At 34.8% G+C, this 23,060-nt stretch overlaps 2 protein-coding genes across 2 annotated transcripts; one reads left to right on the forward strand and one right to left on the reverse strand.

Moving 5' to 3' along the window:
• Positions 1-590: 590 nt before the first annotated feature.
• On the reverse strand, positions 591-21,075 carry LOC123532307 (collagen alpha-5(VI) chain-like). Its single transcript, XM_045313715.2, has 8 exons — positions 20,992-21,075; positions 20,074-20,117; positions 19,851-19,892; positions 18,606-18,728; positions 16,501-16,617; positions 16,175-16,291; positions 2,661-3,239; positions 591-2,402 (listed from the first exon to the last, which is right to left on the reverse strand). The coding sequence occupies exons 2-8, from the start codon at positions 20,108-20,110 to the stop codon at positions 1,813-1,815; spliced, it is 1,605 nt and encodes a 534-aa protein (XP_045169650.2). The 5' UTR covers positions 20,111-20,117; positions 20,992-21,075; the 3' UTR covers positions 591-1,812.
• Positions 12,130-15,314, forward strand: LOC128546658 (uncharacterized). The gene has a single exon (XM_053517701.1). It carries the CDS (start codon positions 12,394-12,396, stop codon positions 13,771-13,773), a length of 1,380 nt encoding a protein of 459 aa, XP_053373676.1. The 5' UTR covers positions 12,130-12,393; the 3' UTR covers positions 13,774-15,314.
• Positions 21,076-23,060: the final 1,985 nt, after the last annotated feature.

Consider the following 23,060-nt stretch of genomic DNA (forward strand, 5'->3'; position numbering starts at 1 on the left):
CAGGTAATTTTCTGTTAATCCGTCAATAAAATAACCTATTAACTGTTTCTGAATAATTGCTAAATTAACAGTATGATTTTGACCTTGATCTTGATTTTCATAGGCACTTCTGCCAGAGTTAATAATCTTTCAGCATAGACGTTTACATTTTCATCAGGTTTTTGTTTTAAAACTTTGCAAAAGAAATAAAGCATGCTGTGAGTCATGTACGTAGAAAATCTAGTAAATAAAGTATTTTCAAAGCAGCCCAAGTACAATCATGATTTTCGTTCATAAAATCTATGTATGAAATCTGATACTGGCCCTGTTGCAGTTTGATAGCAAATTAATTTCTTTCTTTCATCATTTATATCATTTAAAATAGAATATTTTTCTATTGATTTTACCCACGACTTAAAATCTTCAGATTTACCATCAAATTTTGAAATCATATGTTGTACGCTCTGAGTTCCTATTGCGGTGGAAACATTTTTTAATTGAAAAGCCAAATCTTGAAAATTTGCTGAATAGAAGCGTGTCTGCCATTTTAAAATAAATTATTTAACAAGCAAATAGAATAGACAGTTTTCTAACCTTGTTTTTTTGGCGTGATCATCTAGTGGTATTGCGTACTTCATCGTAGTGCCCTGACAACATTCCAAAGGTCCATCCTGGTCTGCGGCTCCAGAAACGCGCGTTGTAACGTAGCGTGGCCATTTAATACAACAAACATAACCTTTTAACCAGTTTTATTTATCATAGCAACAGTCTTTAATATTTAAACGTAACATTTTAGCTAGATATTATTAAGTAAAGGTGACCTTATCAATCTAGCATCTATAACCCATCTTTCTCTCTAACTCTAAATCTAACTCTCTCTCTAACCGTAGATAATTATATTTCAGCATATATATTTAATTAAGCAGTCTAACCGCTATGTAAAATTACACAATACGTCGTGCCTTTTCCTTTAACATATCTAACTTTGATCCCGGAAGTAAATGATATAAACAACTAAGTATACCTGTTTAACCCTTGGGATACATGTTTTGTGACAGGTTTGACAATTCAGCTTTTCAATTTAGATCAAGTATTATAGTTTATCATCTTTCTACGTAGCATATTAAACAATGATTTATAGAATATACAATATTCCGAACCTTTCAAACCTGTTACATTACAAATTATTACTTTCCAAATATGACTTTTCTTATTTTCACTGGGGAAAGTCACACTGCAGGCAAGAGTTGCTTCTCTTCAACTTCAGAAATCTCTACCTATAAGTAAGGGAGATCACTGCATAGAAGATTGAAGAAAAGAACTATTATTTTATTAGTCCGATTTCTTTATTTCTAAGCATCAACTTCGAATACTTATGCGGCATTATCAAAAATTTAACACATTTAATTGCACAACAATCGAAAATTGCTTTTATAAAACATTCACCAAAATCTCACTTTGTGCAGTAAGATGCGCATAATTTCCATTTTAAAGAAATTTTAAAGAAGCTTTCTTTACTTAGTAATTGCATCAGGAAGGAGTTCTGTTTCTAAAGTGAATTTTTAGCTTTTTTTATAATAACACTCTTGTAGTCACTGAAATATCTAAAAATACGCTGAAAAAGCGTTCACGCTATTGAAAATTGATACAAAATAAAAGTAATTTAGCTGTACTTTGTATCATGCGCATCGTGATATCAATGTAAGCCATACTGGCTTATCTCATATCAACTGTTTTCTATTAGCGAAATAAAATATTGATGTGGATGAAGAGGCATGTACCTTAACAGATTTGCCGGACAGAATTAAATAGTTTGACAGACGGATTAGTGCATCAAATGTTTGAACAAAAGTCATAAACAAATGTTGTCTTTAGGGAGTCAAGAACGTCAACGTTAATATTTACGTCATCCCCGAGAATATAAGTAAATGCAGGATCGGAAGAGATTTCTAGTAAATTTGTCATGTTGGCGCTTAATCCGGCACCTATCGTTATGATAATATTTCCAGAGTCTTTCAGTCGCTGTGCCTCCGCTCTCACTTGGTTTGTATCATCAACGTGTCCAGAAGTAATCAAAACTACAATCTGCCTAGCTTCCGACCTTGACCTTTTTGAGGAAGAAAGTCCATTTTGGTACAAGTCACTCAGTGCGTTAGCGACGTCACCGTTTGTAGAAAACACATGCTTTGTTTTCTTACTAACCTCTGCAATAAGATCAACTCGCTCACCGTGTGTATCAAAGCTGTAGATGTTGTGCATTGTATCCGTGAACGTGGAGTAACTAAACTGAGTGGCATTTAGTCCGACGTCAGTAATCCCCAGCAAATGTATGACAGCTTTGAGTTGGGTGTCAAACTCTTTAGGTTTTATATTAGCTGACACATCCATCAACACTGCAACATCTGACACGTTTTTTGAACAATCTGCAACAGATTTTTAACAGAAATGCTATATTATGTCATAAACTAATGGAATTTGATAGCTAATAAAATCACAAAATGTTTACAATGGAAAATGTGTCAGTTAAAAACAAAAAATGATGTAAAGTATACCTAGTTACTAATACACAACTGCTATAATGATTATAACGAGGGGTATTTTTAACTGAAGTAATAACTAAGCTGTTAAAGAATTGTAGAGGAAAAAAAACTAAGAGTCGTGGAAAATGAAATACAACATACTCTCACAGCCAAACATGGTATACTTAAGAAGGGTTTGTAGAGCGCCTTCCGTTGCCATTGGAAAAACATGGTCTTTGAATGAGGATATCTCCAGCAACTCTTCGTGTCGTATAGACATTCCGCTGCAGACGGTATAGATTTTCACGCCTTCGGATTTTAAAATATTCGCTTCCTGTATAGCATCCGCCGGGTCCGACGACAGGCCATCTGTCAATAAAATAACGTAACGTTCCACGACGGTGTTATCTCTTGCGCCGTTGACCGACATAAAGACGTCTTGACGGACTTTGCTCAAAGCGCTTCCTGTAAAACTAGGGCCACCACAGTTATCATCAACTAGATCCACGGCGTTTTGTAAATCTGTGTCATTGTTATAGGTATTCAAGTAAAAATGGACTGTCGCTTGAAGTGAATATGTCACAAGACTAAATTGATAGCGGTTGTTTGGTGGTCCAGTTCGGTATTTAGACATAAAGTTTTTAACGTATTCCTTTTGTTTTCCCATCGTTCCGTTACCACCACTTAGCGAGTTATCCATGACAAACACTATATCGGCTTCCTTGTATGGTGTGCAAATATCTGCCAAAAATATCAAATATACTACATCAGGTATTCATCATATTGTATTTTTGTTTAGAAATAGAGATAAAATTCAAATCTATCAAATTAAAAGGCACTACTTGTTTGTGCTTGTTAGATGCCTAGAACACCGATTTATGCACATAGCCAATGACCACAATAAGCTTTACTATACTGAACAAAACAGCTATCCCGCCATTATTCTTTTTGCCAGAAATTTTGAACATGCAATTTTGAAATTTAGTCTACGCTTAGAACTATATACTATTGATAAGTTTTCTCAATTAAAAAAAAATCAAATTACGCTATCATTTAAATACGCTCATTTTACTACTTTACCCCAGCTTATTGATGAAATATTCACTGTTGAAAAGCTGCACTGAATAAAAACTAAACTACAAAATGAAATTTCAGGTACTTTAAGTAATCTTTAGATTTAAACTTATAAAATTGGAAAAAGCAGTAAAGAGTGTGAATGATATTAAGTCTATGAAAACTAAATTGTTAGGAAAACAATCACATAATGCTATTTAAAACTGACAGAAAGATACTGAGTGCTGTATTAACGACACTAATGAGTTGCTGAAAACATTTTGCAATAGACTTTAAGATGATCATTTTGAAGCAAAGATCGCAATCAAGCAAATAAATAACAAACTCAGTTGGATCATGGCTGTTAGGAAGTGAAGTGTGAAAAGCACCTTGCGCCCCCTAGCACTGGCTTAAGAGGAATTCTATTTTAGTAAGTATGGTCCAAAAGGACCAGAAAATCAAACAAGAGGGTCATGATCGTTCACCTGAGTAATTTGAGCTACATGTTTCAAATGTCAAACTGATGATAAAATATTAAGAAAGTCAGTAGGTCACATTCATGGTCAATGAAATTCAGTTTTACGATTTGTGTGCAAAACTGTGTATGTCATCAAAATTTCAAGGCTGTATCTTAAAAAACAGGAAAGTAGGTCAGTAGGTCACGGTCACAGTCAATTGACATCATATTACTTGGGGTCATCAGGTAATTATAATTAAACAGTCTTGGAAATAGGATCAGATGATTTTTAAGTATTTTTCCTATATAACTCACATAATAACCCCAGGTGACTCCAGGGCGGGGCCTCTTTTTACCCCAGGGGCATAATTTTAACAATTTTGGTAGAGGACTACTAGACAAAGTATCATACCAAATATCAAAAGCCTAGGTCGTATGGTTTCAGACAAGAGGATTTTTAAAGCTTTTTCCTATATAAGTCTATATAAAACTTGGGACCCCCAGGGCAGGGCCTCTTTTCACACAAGGGATACAATTTGAACAATTTTGGTTGAGGACCATAAGACAATGCTACAAACCAAATATCAAAGGTCTAAGTGTTGTTGTTTCAGACAAGAAGATTTTTAAACTTTGTAGAGGACCACTAGATGATGCTACATACCAAATATCAAAGCCCTAGGCCATGTGGTTTTGTACAAGAGGATTTTCAAAGTTTTCCCTATATAAGTCTATATAAACAATGTGACCCCCGGGGCGGGGCCATATTTGACCCTAGGGAGATAATTTGAACAATCTTGATAGAGGACCACTAGATGATGCTACATACCAAATATCAAAGCCCTCGGCCATGTGGTTTTGTACAAGAAGATTTTCAAATTTTCCCTATATAAGTCTATATAAACCATGTGATCCCCGGGGCGGGCCATATTTGACCCTAGGGAGATAATTTGAATAATTTTGGTAGAGGACCACTAGATGATGCTACACACTAGATATCAAAGCCCTAGGCCCTGTGGTTTTTTTGGACAAGAAGATTTTTAAAGTTTTTACTTTCGGTTGCCATGGCAACCAGAGTTCTGCACGGAATTCAATTCTTTGAACAATTTTGAAAGGGGGCCACCTAAGGATCATTCCTGTGAAGATTGGTGTAATACTGCCCAGTGGTTTTCAAGAAGATGGTTTTTTTAGAAATTTTCCTATATAAGTCTATGTAAAATTTGGGACCCCCGGGGCGGGGCCATATTTGACCCTAGGGAGATAATTTGAACAGTCTTGGTAGAGGACCACTAGATGATGCTACATACTAAATATCAAAGCCCTAGGCCATGTGGTTTTGTACAAGAAGATTTTCAAAGTTTTCCCTATATAAGTCTATATAAACCATGTGATCCCCGGGGCGGGACCATATTTGACCCTAGGGAGATAATTTGAACAATTTGGATAGAGGACCACTAGATGATGCAACACACTAGATATCAAAGCCATAGGCCCTGTGGTTTTGGACAAGAAGATTTTTAAAGTTTTTCCTTTCGGTTGCCATGGCAACCAGAGTTCTGCATGGAATTCAATTCTTTGAACATTTTTGAAAGGGGGCTACCCAAGGATCATTCCTGTAACGTTTGGTGTAATTCTGCCCAGTGGGTTTCAAGAAGAAGATTTTTTTTATAAATTGTTGACGCACGACGGACGATGGACGACGCACAACGGACGACGCTCGACGCACGACGGACATCAAGCGGTCACAAAAGCTCACCTTGTCATTTTTTGACAGGTGAGCTAAAAACACTGAAAGTTAGAACGAGGATACTTTTTACAACCATCATATGGCACTTAAAGAGTATTTAAGGAATAGCAAATTGTTTTTTAAGCTCATCCTTTCGAAGCATAACAACACAATCGAGCAAAATAATAGCTGACTTGATTTCATTATGTCTGTTCGTTAGATGTAGTGAAATGTGAAACTGCCCTCATACCCCTAGCACTAGCTTAAACAGTGTTCTGTTTAGTGAAATTTTATGGATTACTTAAAATTTGAACTTAAAATCAGATGAAATGTCTGAAAAATATGGAATGCATAGATTATGAGGCAGTAGTGTTACAAGAATCAAATTCTGCATGTCTTGATTAAGATGTTACTTACGATGTTTTCACTGTAATGCCTTTGTCATAAACTTTGGTATGTAATCTAATTGATAATCAAACTTTTTGTTATGATTGATGCATTGTTACTCTTATTAGTGTTTCTCTTAATGTTATGGTATATCAAGGAATATTCCAACACATAATATAATTTAGTCCTTGTCTGTACAATTTAGAATACCAAAAAATATTTTGTACCTTCTGTCATTCTTGTAAATGTTTCAAAATGACTAGAATAGTCTTCTTTATTTCATATGTATAAAGTTTTATATATTTCTTATATCTTGATTTAGTATCACTAAAACAATTTTGTCCAGCTGGTTTTAGTTTTAAGTCTGTAGTTTTTACTTTAAATACCAGCATATTTTCTTTTGTTTATTAGTTTTGGTTTAGCACAATTTTGCAAAAGAAATTCAGTCATGTAATGTTGAGCAGTTAACCTAACAAGTGTCTATGGATTCTGTACTGGAACTATTCAGTTCTCTGCAGACAAGTGCTAAGTTCTCCGTATTGTACAGGTGGGTGTAAGTCTACTTCTACTAAGCTGACTTAAGACACGATGTCTTTATTAAAAAATTTATTCGTCACGGAGAGCAAAGGCCTCATCCAGATATCTGACTTAGGGCCCTATGATTCATCCTATAAAGCTAGGGTTGGTTTTGTATATGTTCCTTTAATGGTACTTTTTCTAAAATTCAAAAAGTACTTTTTATAAAACTTGTCTTTTACTAATAGGAAGACTGAAAATATCAGCTTATGATCATAATATTATGGATGCACAGATGGATATTATTGCGTGTTTTATTGAAATTTCATCTAAAATTAGAGTTACATGGATGGTGCAATATATAATTTAGGCTATTTCTGAAATAACAGAAGAAAACCTTCTTAAAAGTAACAGCTAACAGTTTAAATAAATCAGTATGCGACAATTTGGGCTTCATTTTCTTATAAAATATCTTTTTAAAAAGCAATGGTAGTGTGGTAACGTATTTTAAAGTGTGTTACGGAAAAAATATCACACTCTCTGACATGTAAATGTTTACGGAATATTTTCTGAATAATTGGTGCAATACAACAAGGTTGTTGAAATGGTAACGTAACATGTGTAATGTATGTTACATGTTTTTTCTTCCTTTAATAAAGTGTTAATTCTATGTCTAAAACATTATAGACCACATAAAAATTGGTTTTTCATTGATAACAATTACACTTTAAGTCATACCTATTTATTATAGTAATAGAGGCGGAATTTCCAATGTAATTTTATCCCTGCCGGCAGGTTTAATTCGCGGATCGATTACGTCTCAGTCTATAAATTCAGATAAATTTTATACGTATCAAAAGGGGATTCGATGCCTTACTATTAAATAATATCTAAAATTACGTATGTTCCGTTGATTTAAACCTGTGTATGTGCTGTACACAATTAACGATACACTCCAATATGCGCAAGCGATTCACAGTACTGATTAACTTTACACGACTATGTAGGCCTACTGTGATTTCAAATTGCCCTAAATTAAATCAATTTATTGAATATAGATACCTGAATTAAATGCATTTACTGACTGAAAATAGGATTCATATCAATATTTATACAAATAACATTAACATCTCAATAATACTAACGAAGATTTAGATAAACTTATTAAATTATAATATCGGCCATTTCCTTTATGTTACGCAAAGACGACGGATAGAATGCAAGAAAACCCATCAAATTACTGTAAAATCTTCATCTAATCTGTCATTAAAATAGAATGATAAGTACACATAGATATTCATGTCTATCGATGCAATATAATTTTTACAAATAATTTTTTTCTTTCCTATGAATTTTGATGAATGATGTACCACAATTAAGAATCGAAAATGTACCTGAATTCGAAATGTTCCAGAAGTGACGGGTGGGGGTGGGGGAAGGATAGATAATCGTTAATTGGTAAATTAAGGACGAAGGACTTGGCTCCCTTTCGAATAATATGCACCATAGAAATACTGAAGATTTCTTTAATGCTACTTATATCATTTTTAAGGGGTTTCAGAATTTTATTCGTTGTTTGTGACACTGGTTCATTTTATGCAAATTATGTGAGCACAGCCAGTTTTGAGTAAACAAATGTGCCATAAAAGTAACAAAATAATATATTACAGAACAGAACAGAACAGAGGTTTTGCATATGTATGGTTATTTCCGGCATCTGTTAACGTCGGTGTATTTCTGCATGTATTTAAAACAAGATGTGTTGACAATTTCATCACTGAATGTAGAATAAAGATGGACAGCAGTCCTAGTTTGACACTGTTTAGAGAGCTTGAAAATGGATTTGAGCTTGCGCTGTATCTCATGAAAATTAATAATTTTAAACATAGACAAATACTGTCAAAGATAAGAATGTCTTCGCACTGTTTGAACATTGAATATGGAATGCATAGGAACATTGAGAGGCATAATAGACTGTGTGAACTGTGTGATAAACTAACCATTGAAGACGAGTTTCATTTTGTGTTGGAGTGTGATGCCTTTAAAGACTTGCGTATTAGCTACATACCTCGCTATTATAGACAGAGGCCAAGTATGTTCAAATTCGTGGATTTAATGAAAACGGAAAATAAACGTTTACTCCATAACATTGCTCTATACTTATGAAAAGCTTTTCAAAAGAGAAATGACTTACTGAATCGTGAATGAAATAGACACTCTCGTTAAATATTGCTATTATTGTGTTTATTTGTAAAGGTTATTTCATACTTATACTATTTGTCACCATGCATTGCTAGTATTTACCATTGTTTATGTCTATATGCTGTATTATGCATTCGACTAATAAATTCTCTGTTCTGTTCTGGTAACGTAACATGTGTAATGTATGTTACATTATTATTCTTCCTTTAATAAAGTGTTAATTCTATGTCTAAAAACATTATAGACCACATAAAAATTGGTTTTTCATTGATAACAATTAATTATATCATTTTTAAGGGGTTTCAGAATTTTATTCGTTGTTTGTGACACTGGTTCATTTTATGCAAATTATGTGAGCAAATCCAGTTTTGAGTAAACAAATGTGCCATAAAAGTAACAAAATAATATATTACAAAGCACTGAGAGATTTTAAGACCAGAACAAAGCTGATTGGTACATTTAAATTGATTTGCAACTTAGAAAATGTGTTTTTTTAACAAAAGTTTGTTATTTTTTTAACATTCTCATTAATATTCATGAATATGCAAATTAGTTAATTAACATAAAAATGCTGCTTTTAAATGCCAATGTCTTACTCCATGTTGATACCATTTGTGCTGTTTTATCACCCAAACTGACCAAGATATGACTGATTGTCTTCTATATGGTCGTATTTTCCAAAAATGAATGGTTGCCATGGAAACAGTGAAATCTTATATAGTTGAAAAGAGTTTTTTCATGGGAACATTTTTTTAATTTTGAAAGAGTTGGTCCTGCCGAACAATTTGGTACCTATGAAAAAAGTCTACGGGGTGCATGGTAGACCTCATTGGCCCTCGTACTATTACGTGATATTATCACTTAAAGTCGTACAGTACTTATAAAAGAAAAGTTTAATGAAGAGTAGTTGAAACGGACATTGCATTTCCGTTAAATGACTTTTAATAATGATTCAAAAACTAAATATGTTCGACAGGGTAACAGAATAATTAACAATATCAAAGGTGTTGGAGTGTGGCTGGTGACCGCAGCGGTCAGATTTAACGGGGGACGGGGGTCCGTGGAGGTGGTGCACTACGCCCACATTATCTGTTGTTAGACGGGTATCTCTATTTATGTGGAATTCAAGTTAACTTAATTAAACGGTTTAATTATTCCATTACTTGAAGGTTGTTTTTTCTGCCCACAGTATATTTTCGATTATATTTAGAATATAGAAGTGGTCAAGAATATAATCTTGAGATGAGATTGTGATATAATTAATGGGAATTTAAAAAAAAAACGACAGTAAGTAAAATGATATGATGCAGATCTTGCGAATTTATATTGTTTTTTTTTTCTCCTTATTTTCAATAAGAAAACATTTTTAAAGAAACTTCTACAACAGGATTTCACCTTAGTATAACATCAACAGGTTTTCACCTTAGTATAACATAATTTCATAAGAATTTGCAATGCTTTTTCCAACTTCGACTGCACAATTTCTTAAACAGATTCCATGTACGTATCCTCCTTTTGATGTTTAGCGTAACGTTGAGCTCATGTACTTTCCAAATAATTCTGCTTCCTAATTAAAGAAGAAACGCTGCATCTCTTTTTGGAACGTTTCTTGAATTCCATCAATGCTATTTGTACTGCCTTTTTATAAGGATTTTGACGAGTATCAGTTCATTCAGCACTCTTTTCATACTTACTCAAAAGCAAAAGCATTTGTCGCAAATTAATATTACCGCGCGTACAACTTCAAGTTTTTCAGATCAAAGTAATGTAGCATTTATATATAGAAATGGACAAAACAGTGCAATGCACAAATTTCGAAAGTCTATTGCATGCCTCTCAGAGAACGAATGCCCTCGTATCGGTATCCAGCAAGAGGTATAATTTTTTCGTCCTGGTTATATTGACATACCTTATCATATAAAAATTATAAATTGCCCCATTGTTCTTAAAACTTAGATTTTAAGAAGCAGTAGTTCTCGCTGTTATCGACACATGTCGGAAGTTAATAATAGCACACAGTTGTATGTCAGTCTGGTTAAAGTATCGGATTTCCGAAAACGGTATTTTTAGTTCAGCCAATGAAATCGCTTGTTACAGTATTAACGTTGGCTCGACCGTCAAAATGGCGCTGCCTATTTGTGTTTTGAGTGCTATCAAAACTGTTTTGGAAAAGGTTACAATAAAAAACTAATACCTAAACAACTGGGTATTTTTTAACGAAATAACGAACGGGAAAACTTCCAATACGGTCGTCATAAGAATTATAAACGCGTGTTAATCACACTTAAAAATTTGGGATCCCGCGCTCACGAGGCTTAACATAGATTTTTGTAACCTTCTACTTTCACTTTCAAAACCGTGAAAGCAAGATGTTGACTGGTAAGTGGAAAGGTTAACAGAAGGTGACCTCAGACGGGTCGCTCTTAGATCTTCATGCGAAGCGTTATGAGGAGCTGGTTTAATAGGATGAACAAAACAAAGTAAAATACATTGCAACATATCTGACAAGGTATCATTCTACCTGAGTCTATATACAAATTTAGGTGTATCATCAAAAGATAGAAATATTTGGTACACAAACACTTTTTTTTACCAACAATCTATCTGTCAGTCACATGTTCTACCAAACTGTCCCGTATGACTGGATACTTAAACTATTCTCAAAAAGATGCACCCTTTTAAAAATGAATGCCAGATGTAAAGAAATAAAAAACAACAATAGCTCAAAACTACGTTCCACCTGGTTAGGTGAAAGAGTAGCACTAAGACATTATTGCAAAGGCATCAAACAGTTCTTTGAAAATGGCAAGTTTTTAAATCGTTGAGCTGTCCGAAAGTGTGACCCTTTTGTGCAGTCTTTTTTCCAGAATTCCATGTATATATCAATAAATTGACAAATGTTTTGTAGAGTTTTATTTCTACAAATATAGGGCTAACAATTAAGTTTTCTAGTTTACACAACTGCATGATGTAGATAGATAGCTGACATTCCAGACTGCTAACCTTGTATCTATTTATATAAGGCAAATTGCTATAAGTACAAGGGGAAGTTTTAATTTCCACTTCTACTTTTACAATCTGTATACAATCAGTAATGCACAACATATATAGATATAAATACTTATTATAGATAAATGTCTATATTTCAATCTTCCAGTTTCCGCATGTTCATATCAATTTCGATCATCTGAGTGCACTTTGTCACTAACTACGGAAGAACAAGTGGCTAATGCATAAACCGACCGTCATCGTTTATATGAGATATGATTTACGAGACTGTGCTTTAAACATGCTCCGAATGACAATTGACAGATCTATTTCATATAGGCCTAGCTTCCTCCGTAATCCATGTGATTGGATCACCAAGGGCCAGAGAAAGAATAACCGGACTTTTTCTTTTTATATAGTGTGTTTTGAATATATTCTAAATTACACAATTGTTCAATTTAACAGATGGTTCTAGCGAGGAAAGCGTTGCAGCTCTGTGTTATCATTAACCGGGTAAAGATTTTAATCTTACAGGAAGAAGATCATATACTGTGAGATAAAACTATAAAATGGAAGAAGTAAATGCCAGTGTTGGAAACCATAAAAAGCCATTAGTGGAACAACTTAATGATGAATTTACAGACGCAGTTTTACCTGTTACTGTTTTTGTTGGAATAGAGGTGGTCCTAGGGTTTTTCGGAAATGTTCTGGTGATATACGTATTTCTATTTCGTTACCATGTGTGTAACTTTAGATATTTTGTACTTTGTTTGGCGTTTATTGACATTACGAGTACGTTGACCACAATGCCGGGCGAAATGGTAACGCATCTATACTGGTATGTATATCCTGTGGATGAAGTTTGCAAAGTGAAATCATTCTTTAACATGTTTACGGTAGTCGCGGAGGCTTTGAGCCTGTTAACAATTGCAATAGACCGCTACAGAAAGGTCTGTCAACCATTTGGTTGGCAGATAAAGCCAAACAGTGCTAAAATCATCTGCTTAATAATATACATTGTCGCTTTCATACTGGCTTTGCCAGTTTCTTTTCTATGGGGTATAAGTTTTCATAAAAAGATTTATAAAGGAGTTACAATCACCACGACGGTCTGTGAGACCGGTGAGGAATACCAAAATACTAAACATCCTATAGAGTACTCAGTTACCATGGAAGCAATACTATCAATAAGCTTGATTGCTATGTTTGTCCTATACATGTTTGTTGCAAGAACACTTATGAGAACTAAAAAGAAGGAACCCGTGTCGACTGCTGTTCAACAAGCAAGCTCTTCATTAACAGATGGTTCTTCTTCCAATGCAGTTGAAATTAAAGAGCAACCGGTATGCAGTGACACTGGCTACTCCTCAAGTACAGCAAGTGAACAACAGAAACATCAAAGTCGACAACGTAAAGAACAATCACCAAAGGGTATCAAATCAGTTTCACCCGAACCAACAAAAACTACAACTGAAACAGATTTGTCTGAAACCAGTAAGGAAAAGAATCCTTCCTCTTCTTTTGCCTTGAAAAACTTTTCCACAGTGGGATATTCAGACGATGGGCTTACCACTGATGAAGACGGGGGATTAACAACGGATGAAGAAGATTCTGGTAAACGGCAACATGTGTTTAGTATAACTACTAAACGAGGACAATCAAGGTCAAGAAAATCTACGAAAACATGTGTCAGAACCAAGAGAATGCGACGAAAAACTTTGATCATGCTTGTTTTAACTGTGATATTTATGGTCACTACTGTACTGTACCTTACGCTCCTGTCATTTATCGCGTTGCCAGCCGGTGTTTTAGAAAACATGAGTCATACTGAGAGGGCAGTCTATTTCCTGTTCTTTCGTTTTTACTTTATCAATCATGTGATCAATCCTGTTGTTTACGGACTGCTTGATCCCAAGTTCAGACAGTTGTTGAAGAAAACGAAATCTTGAATACAAAACTTTGAGAGAGACAAGTGCTATTCTCCAGGCCTAATCATTCTCGGTTTATTATGCTTAAGCTGTTGTTACATGGAATATATTGGAGAAAAAGAATTATGTTTCTCCCCGATTAAGATCAATACGTTATCTACGGAGTGAATACTAGAAGCAGTATTTTAAAACATGAAACTCTACATACGCTTTTATTTCTATTGACGATTTTATTTCATATAATCCGTGTTTGATTTCTACAAAGACAGATAATCTAGCAATATATCTTCAGAGGATAATTGTTTGTTTTAATGTAAGATCGAAATATATTTCACCGAGTGAACACTATGATGCAATATTTTCACGAGTGGCGCAGCCACAAGTTAAAATGTAAATTATGGTGTTTACGAGTGAAATATATTTCGATCTTACACTGAAACAAACAAATTTTCTATTTATTTTATGCATTTTAATGTTTTTAACAAAATTATATTCAGTTTGTCCGCGCAACGTCACATGCATCGCATCATAACGTCATAATGTCTATTACATAAATGTTCTATTACGTTTCCTGAATTCTTTTACATTTCATTATTATAAAATATAAATATCTATGGTCCTTTTATTATTTTTCATACATCTTTAACTTTATTGAAGAATATTTTGCAAGGAAATTCCTATCATTTATAATTCATATCATTTCGCTTTCAAATGTAGTTCCGTACCAGTGCAAAATAAAAATGATATTTTCACTGTTTGAAACAGTGAAAATATCAATTTTATTTCACTGCTAAATTTCAGTATTTCACAGAAGAGCATAAAATAAAATACGTTTATTTGAAAGCATGTGTCAGGGTCATTTGTCTGCAAGGAAATGTTTTAGATTAAGTTCCTGTTAGAGTTTTGAATCTGCAGTTTTCAAATAAAAATGTCAGTTACCTTTATTGCAAATGTGTTAATCCCAGAAAGCTATATATCTGATAACATGAAAATAGTAAAGGTTAACCGTTGTACAAGAAAGATATAGTAATACTGAAACAGGCAATAATAGATCAGTTAGTATTTAAATGTTGTATTTATTTTGTATCTGTTTATACACAACAAGAGAACATTTTAGTTGGCAGTAATTTATAGTACGAATAACAGTCTAGTTTAAGATATTCTTGTTGTACTGACACCGGTCTTGTCTACCTCATGAACTATATCATGAATTCTTAGTATTCTACCAAGGACCACAATGGAATAAAACCATCCAGGTTTCCATGGGCAATCCAAAGTTATTGCATATCATTATATACATGCATTTATTACATGACTTTTATATAAATCGGCAGTCCTATGCTTATGCTATTGATCGGTCTGTAAATTTACTAAATTCTGCTGGGCTAAAGTCAAAACATAAAAAATATGAAAACTTATTTCTAATGTCATGTAATAAAACACTTACTGGATGACTGACTTGCAAGTCAACTGTGAAAACTATTTGGCTGGTAAGCCTTTCAATAAACGTTCAGAATTAAAAATACATGTATATTTTTATTCAATAAATTGTGTGATCAAAATCTTTCTTATACTTATAGTGGCAATACAAATCGTAATATAATGATGATTTAATGTAGGTTTACATATTGTTCAACGGCATGCGCATTAAAATCAAAACATCTGGTAAAACTACGGGGCAACCAACCGCGTTGTGAATTCGTCTATATTCATTTTCCAAAAACGCATCTTAAATGAGTATTTTTGTGATTTTTTTAAAAACGGGCTTTGGTAGTAAAATGAATAAAGTTATATAATTTATTTTTGCGTAATCTAATACTAGATCTATTAAAATTTTGATACGTAAATATTGATAAATCAAACTGTCTCTTTAATTTAAGAAATGTACTTTAAGTAACTTTTAATATTTTTTTTGCAAAATAGCAAATGGCGGGTTAGCTCTTTGGTTCATTATATATAATAATGTCATGCATAGACACTGTGTGATATTACATTTTCGCCAACAAAACATATACAAGCACTAAACTGGGCTACTCCAAAGGAACCATTTAACATTTAGCTATAATAAATTAGTCCGGCTCAGTGTTACCATCTTGGACCGAGTCACACGCGTATGAAAAATAATCTTTAATTGACTGCAAACAGGCAAATCTCAACCTATCAAAACGGCGCGTTATCCATATTCTGGCATTCCTATTCCAACAAAATTTATGTGTGTCTACTATTTTATATCTCCTCTCTTAAATTTTGCCATTTATTGCAGGTCTTTCACTAAAAACTTCGTTAATATTCAAGATCAATCAGAGGAACTATTTTCCATGTAACCACTTCTATATGGCAGTAATGCTATCTACAATTTCCTTGTACAATTAATTGCTAATTAAGGTGCTGGAAATATAGCCTACATGTTTTTGGAAAATACCTATCTTAGCGCAGTTGGGCCCCGTCCATCCGTATAAACAAATGCAGGTTTTGTCATATCCTCCGTTGATTGGCTGACAAATTCCATAACTACCACAATGGATCGGACTGCTACAATCTGCAATTATTTTAGGCATGTTCTCGTAAAATGATATAATACTTATATTTCCTTTTTCATAAAAATATAGCAAAAAAAAATTAATTTGCACTTGAATTCTAACATAAAATTAATTTGCAATTATTCGAATCTGTGCTAATCAATCAGACCGCAACTTTGATCACAAATACATTCGTAATGCACTTTACCGAGACAATAGAAATATTTACCTATATATTCACAATTCTTTCCTTTCCAACCGTCTGCGCAGTTACAGTTATAACTTGTCCCACCGTTTGTAGCTGAACACGTTCCTCCATTTTTGCAATAGATAGAACTAGAACAATCTACAAAAGTATATAAGAGATATATTCTATATTCTTACATAGTTAGATTTGATTGCCAGTTGATTGCAGTGTAAAGATCAGTGTGCCCAATCACGTGATCACGCTACGTCATTTTGAGCTCGAAAGCGAAAGTAGAAAAGGTAAACGAAAATATAAACCAGTTCGTAAGTGTTTTATTAAATTTATTGTGTTAATATCATGCACATGATTCGAAACCTATTTGAAAATGCTACTCTGGGTACTACGATTTCCCCACCAAAACCTTGTTTTAACGCTATTCCTGTTCAACCACTTTCGACATTGTGCGCTCTGAGGTGTTCTCGCTGCAAGTCAATTGAACAGGAATAGCGCTAAAACGAGAAGTTTTTGGTGGGGAAATCGTAGTACCGGAGATAGCACTTTCAAATAGGTCTCGAATCATGTGCATGATATTAACACAATATATTGAATAAAACACTTACGCCCTGATTTATATTTTTTGTTTACCTTTTCTACTTTCGGTTTCGAGCTCAAAATGACGTAGCGCGATCACGTGATTGGGCACACTGGAGATAACGCATGTTTTTTTCGGTCGAGAGTACCAACGATTCCCTCAGGATTCTGTATATGTTATAACACGAGAACATGCGCTAACGCTATTCTAGCATAAAACGCATTAAAACCAAGAAAATAATATATTGTCCCCTAACGCCATTAAATTTCCATGAAATGCGCGGTAAAGTCTACGTTTTTTTTTCACTTTGACGTCATTTCCTTTTGAATTATCTGTTTTTGGGCCGTAATACGTTTACGCTTTGCCACGGAACGCGCATATATAAAAAGGTGTTATAACAGCACGTGAGCGCGAGAATCTCTCTTTAAACACACCTTTAAAAGTGACAAGAACATCACTTTTATGCTAGAATAAACGACAGCTGACGTGCGGACTGAAAAGAAAGCATTAAAAACGTCAATTACGACGTCAGATTTCCGCATGAAGTCTAATTCATTACTACTCGGCTAAATGAAGATCATCATAATTCTTATCAAAATACTTCGATGATCATGTAAGAATAAAAACAGCCCATCCTTTCTTGTAGTTTATCATAAAATTTAACACGGTTCATCATTCAAATGCTTAGATGTGGAACCACTTGGGCGAACTCCCTCGTGGTTTAATTCCTGCTCATCTGAACTCTGGACCGTGACAAATCAGGCGACAGCCCACTTTTGTTGTGTTTAACATCACATCGACACTAATATAGGTCAAATGGGTTCTAGCTTTGATGGTGGAGGAAGACCCCGGGTGCCCCTCCGTGCGTTATCTCATCACGGACGGACACCTTGGTAGAACCACCGGTCTTCCTAAGCCAGCTTGATGGTTTCCTCATATGAAGAATTCAACGGCCCGAGTGAGGCTCGAACCCAGGGTGAGGACCAAGTGATTCGAAGTCAGAGACCATGGAGGCCCCTCGTTTTACCTATAATCATATGGGGGAAAATACAATGTGCCACTGTGGCTTTTGTTGGTTTTTTTTTTTTTTTTTTTTTTTGAAAATCAAAAGAAATCATTTTAAAAGATTTTCTGACTAGAAGATTTTTAATCAAAAATTTTAATTTATATAAAAGTATATAAAGGAGAAATAACTACGCTTCCCGACGGTCATGCTGTTGTCGTATCAGAACAATTTAACAATTTTGTTGGAGTGTCACCCAGAGGCCATTTGTGGGAACTTATTTAAAAATGAAAAAAAAAAAATTAAAAATGAAAAGTAGGACATCTTGTTTGAAGGTGGTTTCTATTCTTAACTCTGGTGCATCCTTTGTGCAGCCAAGCGGGATCATTTAAAGAACTACGGAAAAACGTCACCGTATTACACAGTCCTGTAAAATTTAACTGATATTGGCTGAGTGGTTTAAGAGCCTTCTAAGAAAAGACTTACGGACGTACTGTGAGGGGTCACACTAGCTCACCCGAGCACTTTACACTTAGGTGACCTAAAACTCACCTATCAAATCACAGTTTTTGCCGGTGAACCCCGCCTTACAACGACAGGAATAAGAATAGCCACCGTTGATAGCGAGGCATGTTGCTCCGTTTTGACAAGGATTAGCATATCCAGGCGAGCAAACTAAAAAATAAAATATCTATGTAATTAAGCATTTTTATAAACAGTGGAACTAAAAATACAAACTTGAAGTAGGCCCTTCCTATTTTAGATATAGATGTTACAGTAGTTAACTTCATCCAAGGTGACTAGGTTTCTACTTTCACGTGCAAACCATGTACTTTCACATCTAGGCATGAAAAAACTATGCATACTTACTACATATTTACTAATCAGTGATATCAAGAAATGCTCTGACATTTTTCTATTGAAATTTGTAAACAAAAAGACAAACCCACAGAATTTCTCATGGTAAGAAATGTTGAGAAAGATAACTGATGTAAGGAAAACAATCTCTTCCCTGTACATGCGTCAAAGTATTGAAGAATATCCAGAAACATAAGAAATTCAAATAAAACAATTTCAGGACTGTTTGGTTCATGATTCTGTTACAGAACGTAATATATAGGTTATTAAGCAGTAATTCGGTCAAAAATGTGCTTCCGTTGTGTAGTCGAAAGAAGTCCCTAATAAATAGATCCTATTTTTTTTCCATTTTTCGCGCAATTGCGCGTAAATCGGGGGCCAATTGGGCTTTATTTCACTCGTGGAATGAATGTTACATAAAATAAGACACTGTTTATGCTAATATTCGCATGTTTTCGAGTTGTTTATTGAGTGTTTATTCTGCGGACCGCTTTCTGAAATGCGGCAATGTAAGGGTACCTAACTTCAGATGACTTGCATTTTACTGCATACTATTCAACACCCCTTTTTCTTTTCGTTTTCTTGAAGCAAATGTATGGATGCGGAAAATAGGTCTACGACGGATGGAAAATCTAGAAACTGTAACAAAATTGTTCTGAAGTAGCTGAATTTTATATGAATCAAAGAACAATTTCTTTTATTGGTATATAACCTATTATATAGAAGGTATAACATATACGGTGTCTATAAGACAAATAAATTAGGTCTCTACAAGAAGGACAACCTAGAAAGCTTTTAAAGAAACTATCCCGCTCGAGTTACTTTTCTTTATTTAATAAAGATATTTATCAGTTAAAACTATTTTTTACGTCACAGAAGAGGTTAATTTCTCTAAATCTCTTTATGTTTATAATTATCTATAGAAAGGAAATATCTTACAGTGTGGTCCTCCACCATTTACAGTCAAAACATTTATGAAAACTGAAACGAAAAAGATTAGGACGTTCGTATGTATACAAGATTTTATGTATATATTTACATGTACATATTTATCTTTTTTATCTATTTATTTGTCTATTTGTCTTTTTTATTATAATTTGAACAAACATATATAATAAATTCTAAAACGAATATATCAATGAATATACAAATTGATACTTACCACAGCATAGAATTACATGCAACATTACATGCAGCATTTTACTCCTGAGAGAGAAAAAAAGAAAATAATCAGTTGAGGATTTCAATGACTTCTACTATTTAGGGAAATTACCCGAATTTCCGGCTGATATTGTTTTCCTATGGATCAAAAACAAAAGAAAAAGTAAAGTCAAGTTTATGGATTCGGTTGATGAACTCAAAATTCATTATTATATTTACATATCTAAGTAATGGCAGAAAACTAGTTTCACCTCCGGAATTTATTTCGGGTATGTGGGCTGATACGTGAGAAGAGCCACCGGTTATCCATAAGTCAGCGTGCAGCGTGATATCATAACGAGATAGGGCAAGTACTAATAAACTTTGATAATGTGGCAGTTGACCTAAATCCAGACGACACTGTTTATTTACCAATACAGGTAAATCCAATATTTGCTTTAAAATAGATCTATGACCGTATAATGACGGATTAACTTTGAACATCCCTGGACTTAATGGACTCAACTGCCACATTATCAAAGTTTATTAGTACTAATAAACTTTGATAATGTGGCAGTTGACCTCAATACAATCGACACTGTTTATTTTCCAATACAGGTAAATCCAATAATTGCTTCACAATAGATCTATGATGGATTATCTTTGAACACCCCTGGACTTATTGGACTCAACTGCCACATTATCAAAGTTATTAGTAATTTTATGTCTGCGACCTTAACAGCTCGGCCACGTCGGCCTTTTATATTTATTTTAATGATTTGAATCAGTGCAGGAAATAATAATACAGCTTAAACTGTCTGCTCTCCTACATAAATATGAACATTTAACAAAGAGTAACGTAATTCCCAAATTTTGATAAAAATCAAGCATGAATTATGATGAAAAATGTATGATAAATATGTATAAAACGCTAACTTACAATCACTTAAAAGTATCCCTAATGTAATTTAACATATCGTCCAATATGACGTATAGATAGCTGTATTTAGTCAATACAAAATTATCATTTTATTACCCGCTCATATACTTCAATAAAACAATAAAACAAGAAAAAATATGGGACTTGTACAAACTTCCTGTTTTATTAAAATGTTTAATCATACCTATACGATAAAAGCATATTACCGTTTTTAAGTGCTTTGTTTCTTTTTTTTTCAATGCACTCTATCCAGTAAGTCCAAATGAATGTGTTTAATGTTCGAAACGGAAAATTTGGCAACCACATCTTATACAAAGACATTATGAGCCTTTAATAAATGTAGCCCTAAGTACATTACCACTCTACATAACAGTTATTTGAGACTAAAGTTAGTCTGATTCCCGACTGGTTGTGAGACGTATAGAGTAAAAGTCTGATTCCCGACTGGTTGTGAGACGTAGAGAGTAAAAGTCTGATTCCCGACTAGTTGTGAGACGTAGAGAATAAAAGACTGATTCCCGACTGGCTGTGAGACGTAGAGAGTAAAAGTCTGATTCCCGACTGGTTGTGAGGCGTAGAGAGTAAAAGTCTGATTCCCGACTGGTTGTGAGACGTAGAGAGTAAAAGTCTGATTCCCGACTAATTGTGACACGTAGAGAGTAAAAGTCTGATTCCCGACTGGTTGTGAGACGTAGAGAGTAAAAGTCTGATTCCCGACTGGTTGTGAGACGTAGAGAGTAAAAGTCTGATTCCCGACTGGCTGTGAGACGTAGAGAGTAAAAGTCTGATTCCCGACTGGTTGTGAGACGTAGAGAGACGTATAGAGTAAAAGTCTGATTCCCGACTAATTGTGAGACGTAGAGAGTAAAAGTCTGATTCCCGACTGGTTGTGAGACGTAGAGAGTAAAAGTCTGATTCCCGACTAATTGTGAGACGTAGGGAGTAAAAGTCTGATTCCCGACTGGTTGTGAGACGTAGAGAGTAAAAGTCTGATTCCCGACTGGTTGTGAGACGTAGAGAGTAAAAGCCTGATTCCCAGTCTGATTCCCGACTGGTTGTGAGACGTAGAGAGTAAAAGTCTGATTCCCGACTGGTTGTGAGACGTAGAGAGACGTAGAGAGTAAAAGTCTGATTCCCGACTGGTTGCGAGGCGTAGAGAGTAAAAGTCTAATTCCCGACTGGTTGTGAGACGTAGAGAGTAAAAGTCTGATCCCCGACTAATTATGAGACGTAGGGAGTAAAAGTCTGATTCTCGACTGGTTGTGAGACTTAGAGAGTAAAAGTCTGATTCCCGACTGGTTGTGAGACGTAGAGAGTAAAAGTCTGATTCCCGACTGGCTGTGAGACGTAGAGAGTAAAAGTCTGATTCCCGACTGGTTGTAAGACGTAGAGAGACGTAGAGAGTAAAAGTCTGATTCCCGACTAATTGTGAGACGTAGAGAGTAAAAGTCTGATTCCCGACTGGTTGTGAGACGTAGAGAGTAAAAGTCTGATTCCCGACTAATTGTGAGACGTAGGGAGTAAAAGTCTGATTCCCGACTGGTTGTGAGACGTAGAGAGTAAAAGTCTGATTCCCGACTGGTTGTGAGACGTAGAGAGTAAAAGCCCGGTTCCCAGTCTGATTCCCGACTGGTTGTGAGACGTAGAGAGTAAAAGTCTGATTCCCGACTGGTTGTGAGACGTAGAGAGACGTATAGAGTAAAAGTCTGATTCCCGACTGGTTGTGAGGCGTAGAGAGTAAAAGTCTGATTCCCGACTGGTTGTGAGACGTAGAGAGTAAAAGTCTGATTCCCGACTAATTATGAGACGTAGGGAGTAAAAGTCTGATTCTCGACTGGTTGTGAGACGTAGAGAGTAAAAGTCTGATTCCCGACTGGCTGTGAGACGTAGAGAGTAAAAGTCTGATTCCCGACTGGTTGTGAGACGTAGAGAGACGTAGAGAGTAAAAGTCTGATTCCCGACTAATTGTGAAACGTAGAGAGTAAAAGTCTGATTCCCGACTGGTTGTGAGACGTAGAGAGTAAAAGTCTGATTCCCGACTAATTGTGAGACGTAGGGAGTAAAAGTCT

The sequence above is a fragment of the Mercenaria mercenaria genome, chromosome 11 (genome assembly GCF_021730395.1).
Source record: "Mercenaria mercenaria strain notata chromosome 11, MADL_Memer_1, whole genome shotgun sequence".
Taxonomy (NCBI): Eukaryota; Metazoa; Mollusca; class Bivalvia; order Venerida; family Veneridae; genus Mercenaria; species Mercenaria mercenaria.

Bases quoted from the DNA above. Each gene is read 5' to 3' on its own strand.
- LOC123532307 (XM_045313715.2), bottom strand. From the start codon at position 20,110: ATGCTGCATGTAATGTTGCATGTAATTCTATGCTGTG. The intron at 16,292-16,500 runs GTAAATATTTCT...AAATAATTGCAG, and splicing joins AAAGAATTGTGAATATATAG to ATTGTAGCAGTCCGATCCAT. The intron at 2,403-2,660 runs GTATGTTGTATT...AATCTGTTGCAG, and splicing joins TACCATGTTTGGCTGTGAGA to ATTGTTCAAAAAACGTGTCA.
- LOC128546658 (XM_053517701.1), top strand. From the start codon at position 12,394: ATGGAAGAAGTAAATGCCAGTGTTGGAAACCATAAAAAGCCATTAGTG.